The sequence below is a fragment of the Megalops cyprinoides genome, chromosome 14 (assembly GCF_013368585.1).
Source record: "Megalops cyprinoides isolate fMegCyp1 chromosome 14, fMegCyp1.pri, whole genome shotgun sequence".
In the NCBI taxonomy this organism is placed as follows: domain Eukaryota; kingdom Metazoa; phylum Chordata; class Actinopteri; order Elopiformes; family Megalopidae; genus Megalops; species Megalops cyprinoides.
In genome coordinates, this window is record NC_050596.1 from 32,926,659 (window position 1) to 32,936,159 (window position 9,501).

The 9,501-nt window shown below is 48.2% G+C and overlaps 1 protein-coding gene across 2 annotated transcripts in view; it reads left to right on the top strand.

Annotated features, from left to right (window-relative positions):
• b3galt1b (UDP-Gal:betaGlcNAc beta 1,3-galactosyltransferase, polypeptide 1b) overlaps positions 1 to 9,501 on the top strand; it is a 102,298-nt gene extending 92,797 nt beyond the window's left edge. For both annotated transcript variants that reach the window (XM_036545691.1, XM_036545692.1), the window contains one exon: positions 8,031 to 9,501. In XM_036545691.1, coding sequence (XP_036401584.1) covers positions 8,302 to 9,285 — 984 coding nt within the window. In that variant the 5' untranslated portion in view covers positions 8,031 to 8,301 and the 3' untranslated portion in view covers positions 9,286 to 9,501. The remainder of the gene's footprint in view (positions 1 to 8,030) is intronic.

Here is a 9,501-nt window from a genome sequence, read left to right on the forward strand (position 1 = left end):
GAATGAACAATGAAAGTCTCACTTGGCAGTTGAGGCACCAGTAATTCCATCTCTGGCACAAGGGGCTGAGCTACAGCTATGGGCACAGTACTTACAATTACAGCTATCCTGCCTTCTAGAATGAGCCGGAACACCACCATGCATCAGGTTCCAGGTGAAAAACAATAGAGTCCGGGGTGTGAGTTAAAGCATTGTGGTAATGCAGTTTAAAACAAGACTGAGCAATGAGTATGCCAGAGCTAATTTCCACTGAGTGGGAATGAATTTAGCAAACTGGCATTTGTTTTGCAGTCCACTTACTTTCTGCTCACTGTAATGAAGGTGTCTGCTTGCTTTTGGTTATTTGGTTTTGTTTATGGTGCACCCTGTTTGGGGGGGAGGAGGGGGAGCCCTAAGTGGAGACTGGGGCATACTGAGGAACTTTAAACACCTGGTACAGCAGGTGTGCCAGCAGCCAGTGTGGATAAGCACCCACTATTGGACATATGGCAGCAGCCAACAAGCAACTTTAAACAACCAGACTGTCAAATATAGCAGCAGCCATTGAGGAATTTTAAATACCTACAGTAGCATATGAGGTATAGAGGTAGCCAATGAACAACTTTAAGCAACCAGAATATTATGTATGGCAGCAGCCAATGAGGAACTTTAAAAACTTGTGAGGTATAAAAAAGCCAATGGGGATAAACACCTAGCATGTGAGATGGGACATCAGCTAATGAGGAACCTTAACATCCAGCATGTTAAAATATAGGAGCAGCCAATGAGGTAAAACACTTAGCATGTGATGTGGGGCAGCAGCCAATAAGGAACTTTTAGCTCACAGTGTGTCATATGCAGCAACAGGTATTTAAAAGTATCAAGCTTCTTTTGAGAAAGATATTGAAGATAGTGAAGAGTGAATCTCCCTTGTCACATCTCCAGGTGCTATCAGCTTTAATCTCTCAAGAGGAGGGAGATATCCAGTTTTGAAGTCTTTCCTGGGAACTCCTTTTTGAATTGCTGTCAATTTTCCTTTCAAACAGTGGAAAAAAAAACAGTATTCTAAAATAAAATCAGTTGTAAACTTTAGTTTTCTCCTGGGCAAACTATATTTTTTATTTAAGACAAACCCTGGTCATCCTAACCACTTCTGGGCAACATTCATTGAATTCATTTTGATTTTATTCACAAGGGTAAAATTATGAAAGAATTTTTTTTTTTCTTAAACTTGCTAGAGATTGAATTGTACTGCGACCTTGATGTGCAACAGCGCATTGATCTACAGAGCATGAGCTCGGTTCATCAGATCCTGTTCAGTACTGTACATCCCTCCCAGCAACACTGGATCAATCGATCAAGTACACTCAGGCATGAAGGGAAACGTTACACCTTTAAATAATCTCTTTATTTCACATGCTCTTTCAATATGTACATTTTAATCTTCGGCTCATCCCCTTAAGAAGGAGAAAGGATAAATTCTCAACCATGGAAAATAGGCTGGATCCTCTGTAGGAGTGCCTTCATAAGCTGCAGCTATCTCTCCTGCATCGGCGTTGTGAGCCGAGTCCGGGGCTATATATTGCTGCAGGTGTGTACGCGACTGACTCTTCCCAGCAGCCAGCCGACACTTTAATTTCAGGAGGTTAATGCGTTTGGAGGTGGGTGGCTGTTTCCTTCCCATGTTTGTGTGTGTGCTGCAGATGGTGATAGAGATGGTATCGGAGCGTTTCCGCCCGGCTCCCTCCTCGTGAGTAGTTTATCTGTCAGCCTGGGACCCACCTTGCACCGCCGCTCCTATAAATCAAATCAATTGTTTTTTTTTTTTTTTCTTCCCCCCTCCCTCCCTCCCTTTCAGCCCTCTCTCTCTACGTATGTGCAGGGATGGAGGGTTCTGTGTGCATTTCAGAGCTCTCACAAACTGTTACACAAGAAAAATGGCTGTTTGAGGTGCGCTGCCTTGCGTTTTAGAGATGTCGGCTGCACTTTCGTTTTATGTCCAAGTTAATAAAACGGCGCTCTGGAAGCGAAGCACGTCTCCCAAGTCTGTGCCACCAGCACACAAAGCCTGGGCAAAGCCTGCACAGGCCCACCCATCCTCACCTTATCTGCATGGGCTGGGAGCAGACAGAGCACCCGGATAAAGATCCGGACGGCTCGGTGAATCGTGACTCGTGTGGCCCTGTGCACCCTTGTGCAGGAAGGAACACAATAACCAATCCAATGGCAATTCTTCATGCTTGACTGTAGGTACTGCTAGACCTACTTTTAGCAGAGTAGTTTTTTTAGCAGAGATTCATTTAGAGTTTATTTGTTTGGAGTGTATATCATGAAATATCAAAATAGTCAATGCCATCCCCAGGTAGTATCTTTATACACTAGATTTATATCTATCCATGGACATGGACCTGAAAAGACCACAGAATTAAATATGTTGACTTTCAAGTGAACAAGAGCTCCCAAAGTCGCTCTGGATCTGAGCGTCTGGTCTGGCACATAAATAAAAAATAATGATATTACAGCAGGGGAATAATACCTTTCTTTCTCTCTGCTTGGCTTGAGACCTGAGGGGAGAGCGAAGGTCTTTTGTGTTTTTAAATTCTGCTTCTCACTTTGAATGAAAGCAGAACAATGCATTTTGCATGTACCCCAGAATTTCACAGTTATTTTTTCTTTCTGCAAGGTCTTGCACATACAGATACTCAGGGACGTCCCTCCCCATTGGCTGCTACACCTCAAATGCTGAAACTCAGCCATAGATATACATTTCTGCAGCGACTGAGTTTCCGAAGGCAGTCGTGCAGCGTACAGTAGGCCCTGAATGGGTGCGGCACTAGGACCGCGCGGTGTGGCTGAGGCAGAGGACCGAGGATGATCCGAACCCCTTAGTGACGGATGGAATGAGTTCCGGGTCTGCGGCCCCGTGCCGGTGTGAGCGAGACGCTCTGCTTGCTGTACCCCCCCTCCTGCCCTTTCCCTCATCCTGCCCTTTCCCTCATTCCTGTACCCCCCCTCCTGCCGTTTCTCTCGTTCCTGTACCCCCCCTCCTGCAGTTTCCCTCGTTCCTGTACCCCCCCTCCTGCAGTTTCCCTCGTTCCTGTACCCCCCCTCCTGCCGTTTCTCTCGTTCCTGTACCCCCCCTCCTGCAGTTTCTCTCGTTCCTGTACCCCCCCTCCTGCAGTTTCCCTCGTTCCTGTACCCCCCCTCCTGCCGTTTCTCTCGTTCCTGTACCCCCCCTCCTGCCGTTTCTCTCGTTCCTGTACCCCCCCTCCTGCAGTTTCCCTCGTTCCTGTACCCCCCCTCCTGCCGTTTCTCTCGTTCCTGTACCCCCCCTCCTGCCGTTTCTCTCGTTCCTGTACCCCCCCTCCTGCAGTTTCCCTCGTTCCTGTACCCCCCCTCCTGCAGTTTCTCTCGTTCCTGTACCCCCCCTCCTGCCGTTTCTCTCGTTCCTGTACCCCCCCCCTGCAGTTTCCCTCGTTCCTGTACCCCCCCTCCTGCCGTTTCTCTCGTTCCTGTACCCCCCCTCCTGCCGTTTCTCTCGTTCCTGTACCCCCCCTCCTGCCGTTTCTCTCGTTCCTGTACCCCCCCTCCTGCAGTTTCCCTCGTTCCTGTACCCCCCCTCCTGTCGTTTCTCTCGTTCCTGTACCCCCCCTCCTGCAGTTTCCCTCGTTCCTGTACCCCCCCACGCCGTTTCCCTCGTGTTGATGCAGTCGCGGCCGCAGCCCGAGGGACCGTTTCCCTGGGGAAAACACGCCGGGTCTCACCGGCAGACACGCGCTGCCTCGCACTGGAGGAATCCATCTTCCCTGACAAACAGAGGTGGCCCTCCTCCTCTCTGTTCCAGCGCTATAAACTGTGCTGTTAGTCTGCGCCATTCGGAGCGTGATGGCGGCACGAGACGCGGCCCGTGTGATACCCGCTCCCCTCCGTAACGGCCGCAGCGAGGCCCGGTCGCACGCAGAGGCTCCGGCGGCCGCAGTAAATTTAAATGATTTCTCCCAGGGGACACTGCTCTCTTTTTCATTCCTTTCCGTAATAAATCACGCCCCTGCAACGAGACGCAATCAAATCCAGCACCCTCCTCCCGGTCTGCGGGCTCTCCAGACCGTCACCTGCTTTCAGGAGATGACCCCCCTGCGTCTCAAAGATAGGTGTTGCCACCCGGTTCCCTCTCTCTCTCTTACTTTTTTAGAGAGATTTACAGGGCGGCAGGGTGGGGGGGAGGCGGGGGGGGGTCTTGTCATTTCCTGTGGGGAAAGAAACTAATCCGTTTGCCTGAGATAACAGGAAGTGGGTGATAACTGAGGCAAGAGGAGCCGCATTGTGTCACCCTACCTGTGTGCGTATATATCGGACCTCATCAGCCTGCCGGCTCTGTGCCTCTGACCTGTACGTGTGGTAGGAGGGAGATACCAGAAAGCAAAGGCCTGAAATTACCTGGGCTCAGAGTAAAGGAGGCCAGACATCCCTGAATCCGCCTGCCGCAATTTCCACCCTGGGAGGGGAAAAAAAGCTCATTACTGAACCCGGTCCCCCCTCCCCCCAAGATCACATTGTCATTGAGAGTGCAGCCAAAGCTGGGTTTCTCTGGGTACAGCATGTAACAGGGGGAGCACCTCTGGCTACTGCCATCACTAGAACATCTTCACCGCACTCGCTGCGTGAGGAGGGCTAAGAACATCATAAAGGACATTACACACCCTGGACGCCATCTGTTTAAGCTCCTCCCATCAGGCAGGCGCTTCAGAACAATCCACACACGCACAAACAGACTGAAAAGCAGTTTCTTCCCCAAAAGCTGTGACACCATTGAACTCAGATATCTCATCAGTCTGACAAGACCGATGTGCTGCTATCACTGGAGTACGTGCAATATTTATCTCTTTATTTTTGCAATACTTACACCACACCTGTACTGCACCTTTGCTGCTGGCGCCTTTACACCCTCGTTAGTAATATGTTATCTTTAATTGTATTTTATACGTTATATTGTTTATATTTTGTACTTATATTGTTCAGATGCTGTACTTTTTTATTGACAATATTTTATACTGCTTTTTTTTTGTAAATATGTGTGAGGACTTAAATATAAATGCACCGTTGGAGGTTGACACAACTGCAATTTCGTTGTGCTTGCACAATGACAAAGTTCTTGAATCCTTGAATCCTTTGCAGCATAGGCTGAGGGTGTAATAATACAGTACAGATGTGGAAACACTGCAGTGTTAGCCTGTGATTACGAGAACGTCCCTCAGAGCGTGCGGATCATTACACCAAAACAAAGGGCAAAGTGTCAGTTACCCTGAAACGAAGAGTCGCTGGAGCTGTGCAGAGCCGTCCCATTCGCTATGTGCTCTGTTGATAGGGAATGTGATGTCATGGATTAGAGGCGCACAGTTAGCGTAGCAAAGAGTGTATCCTTAGACAGAGACTGGCACAGAGACTTGTGTTCCAGCACAAGACGAAAGTGTTTACCAGTTGCACATTTTCAGTTTCCCTTGAAAGTGTTACTTCTGGAGGGATCAAGAGATTATCACACAGGTATAACCAGACAGACTCGATCCTTTGATCAGCCTTTGGATTTTTAGTTTTCAATAATAATAATAATGATAGTAATAATAGTAATAATAAACAGTAGTAGTAGTAGTAGTAGTAGTAGCAAGTAGCAATTAGCAGTAGCAATTAGCAGTAGCAATTAGTAGTAGCAGTAGCAAGTAGCAGTAGCAATTAGTAGTAGTATTAGTAGCAGTAGCAATTAGTAGTAGTAGTATTAGCAGTAGCAATTAGTAGTGGTAGTAGCAGCAGCAGCGGTTGTAGCGGTAGTGGTAATGGTAGTATTATTAGCTTTATCATTATTATTATTATCACCGGATTTAGATGCAAATTGGAAATCAGGATTGGGTATTTAGTTGCTCTCTTGTGCCCCCGTAAAGAGCAGGCAGAATTGTCATTAAAATGGTCCTCTTCAAGGTCATTTCCTGCAGGTCGCCGTGGTGACAAACGGCAGCCCGTGGCTCCCCGTCTCTGACTCACAGGGAAAATAAAGCCGACGAGCACTTAAAGTGGACACCTTTTTATTACTGCGCCCGGAGAGAGAGAGGCTGCGAGAACACGATGAAATATTCCGCCCGGCTCGCTGTTTACGTGCAGGGAGAGAGCGGGACGCTGTGGCGTAAAACTGAGAGTCTGTATCTGCTCTGTCCTCCGCAGCAAGCCCATCAGAAATTCAATTCCCATATTTTTAATTTTTCTATTCCTGTTCCAAAGTGTGTTCTTTGTCGATAAAATCTGTTTCTGGGAGCGGGTCGCCAGGTCCATTGATTATTTTTATCGATTTGGCACAGGAAACGGATGAATATTAATTCTGCTCACGACCAGAATTCAGCGTTATTGTTTAATTGACATTCTTGGATCAGAAGTGAGAGGCTTCGTCCAGGAAGCTGGCCATTAAAGTGCTCCAAGGCTCCAGGGTTAAATTTGTCAAATTGGCCACGAGCAGGAAAGTATTCTGTGAGTCATGTAATTTGCCACTGTGGTCTGACAGATATGTGAAACAGCCCTGGACACTTCACACCACAGCAGGAACCAAATTAAGCGCCATTATAATGAATGGATTTGTTACTGGAATATCTGAGAGCAAGATGCATTTTTAGCGGTGGAACATGAAAAGTAAAATAAATTTTATTTGCTTAAAAAAGTACCTTATTCCATAGCAGATGACAGAAAATTTGTCAGAATGTTTTTTGCAGCTTTCCTGGCCTTATTTTCTAACTCTAGAAAATAGTCATTTGAAACATATAGTCTTTGTTTTTAGTTGATGGGGTCGGGTCAGTTGCAGTTGAATGCTGAAAAAAAGATGCATAGAAAATAGCACTAATGACTCCTATATTTACTGTAGCTTGCATTTAGCCTAAAGACATTTTCAGCATGTAGCCCCTGAGCATTTTCCTAGAATGCAGCAGCTGGGAGGTATTGACTGGGATTCTTTTAGCCTAATACTGAATGTGAAAACAAGGTGTTCTCAATTCCAGGCAATTCCAGGCCGCTTTGAAGAGAGAGCTCGTGTTGCTTTGTAAAGTCAGACGTACAGCACTAGAACAAAAGATTTCGCCACATGTCCTCTGTCATACTTATCAAGTTCTTTATCTGGTCTCACAGTGACAGCGCGGAGCATTGTTTCATTATATGTTATGGGATTGGCTTTCATTGGTGTGAGCTATTAGCTTGCCAGACGGGCTTGCTCACTCGCTCTCTCCTTCTTTCTCTCTTTCTATTTCTGTCCTTCACTCCATCTCCCTCTTTCCCTTCCTCTCCCTCCTGCGTCCCCCTCCCTCTCTCTTTCTCTCTGCCCCTCTCTCTCTCTCCTCTGTTAAAGATCTTTGTACGTGGCTGTTAGATGTGACACAGAGCTGGCAGCGTTTGAACACATCCGAACAAAATTGCCTGAGATGTACAGTCCCCTGATAAAATATTGATCTGAACTGCAGTTTCAGCCGCTAATTCTGTTACCTATGTGATGGGCCGTCTCCTCCAGCTCTTAGTTGCTAAGCACCAGGTCAAAGACTCCTTCCAACCCTTAAATTAAGAACAGAAACGCACTGACAGGGACTTACATTTCACAAAGTTCAAGTCACAACCCATTATCTCTCTTTATTTGTACTTCTCAGTGTAGTTTGAAAGTCACTTTTCCCAGTGCAGTTAGCGCCGCTAGATTCAGTAGGCCTCCCACTGTAAGGAAATTCAGCCTGCTGGCGAATCAGCAGAAATAGCTCTCTTATCAATGGCTTTAGGTCTGAAAATATCTCCACTGAGCTTTAAAAGGCTGCGCTTATTTCCACACAACCAGAGCTGATGCATGCTGATTTAGAGAAATGCACAAACCCTCCTCTCCAAATATAAAACCCCAACTCTTTTGTTTAGATCAGGCAGCATATTTGTCTGGTTCGTGGGATGCAGGATCGCGGTGAGTTGAATATTCTTACAGAATGTCTCCCGCCGGTACCTGTGTTTGGTGCTATTGTGTAAGCCGTTGTTTTTCATCTGTTTTTCAGGTTTAAATGGGACAAAAGGAGGAGTGTCTGGAAAAGAAGCTCACGACGCGTACATGTTCCGGTCCAGCCTTGAGAAGAAGAGACTGTGTGAAAAATGCCTCTCTTTTTTTAAAAAGACACCCATCACTCGCCCCTAAAGCAGCCCATTATTGATAATTAATGTCAAGCATCACATGGGAGCAGCATAATGCTGCTTTGCTGGAAATACCACCACTAATGGGAAATAAAGCACTTCAAATTCAATGCCCTAAACTCGAGTGAATGCAGCATAATGCCTTCAAAGGTCTCCTGCCTGTATGTTTTGACAGTTGTTTGCTGGGCAAGCGCTCTGTGGTACTTAAGCATATCACGGCCCTCATCTTCCTACGTGGGCCAGCTGTCTGTGCCTATTCGCAAGACAGTGAAGCACAAGAACACCACCTTCAGCAACATCCGGACCCGCCCACTGAACCCCCACGCCTTCGACTTCATCATCAACGAGCCCAAGAAGTGCGACGCAGAAGGCCCGTTCCTCGTCATCCTCATCAGCACCACGCACAAGGAGTTCGATGCCCGGCAGGCCATCCGGGAGACCTGGGGGGACGAGAGCACCTTCAGCGACATCCGCATCGTCACCCTCTTCCTGCTGGGGAGGAACACCGACGCCGTCCTCAACCAGATGGTGGAGCAGGAGAGCCAGATCTTTCACGACATTGTGGTGGAGGACTTCATCGACTCCTACCACAACCTCACCCTCAAGACCCTGATGGGCATGCGCTGGGTGGCCACCTTCTGCCCCAAGGCCAAGTACGTCATGAAGACGGACAGCGACATCTTCGTCAACATGGACAACCTGGTCTACAAGCTCCTCAAGCCCACCACCAAGCCCAGGAGGAGGTACTTCACCGGCTACGTGATAAATGGGGGCCCCATCCGGGACATGCGCAGTAAGTGGTACATGCCCCGGGACCTGTACCCCGACAGTAAGTACCCCCCGTTCTGCTCGGGAACGGGGTACGTCTTCTCTGCCGATGTGGCCGAGCTCATCTACAAGACGTCCCTCCACACCAGACTGCTGCACCTGGAGGACGTGTACGTGGGGCTGTGTCTGAGGAAGTTGGGCATCCACCCCTTCCAGAACAGCGGCTTCAACCACTGGAAGATGGCCTACAGCCTCTGCAGGTACCGCAGGGTCATCACCGTGCACCAGATCTCCCCCGAGGAGATGCACAGGATCTGGAACGACATGTCCAGCAAGAAGCACCTCAGGTGCTGACGGCATCCCGAGGACGGCCTCTCACCCCTCCTCACTCTCTCTCTCTCCCTTGTTTTTAACTTTTGCTTTCATCAGCAGTGATGTCAGTGGCGTAATCACAGGGCGGTCCTTCTGGTCCTCTCGTTTTTCACCCCGACGTCCAGCCAGATCTGGGGCCCCCCCATCTCCGTTAGTGAGCCCGGCTGCTGCGGGTGCACAATCCTCACACGAACAAAC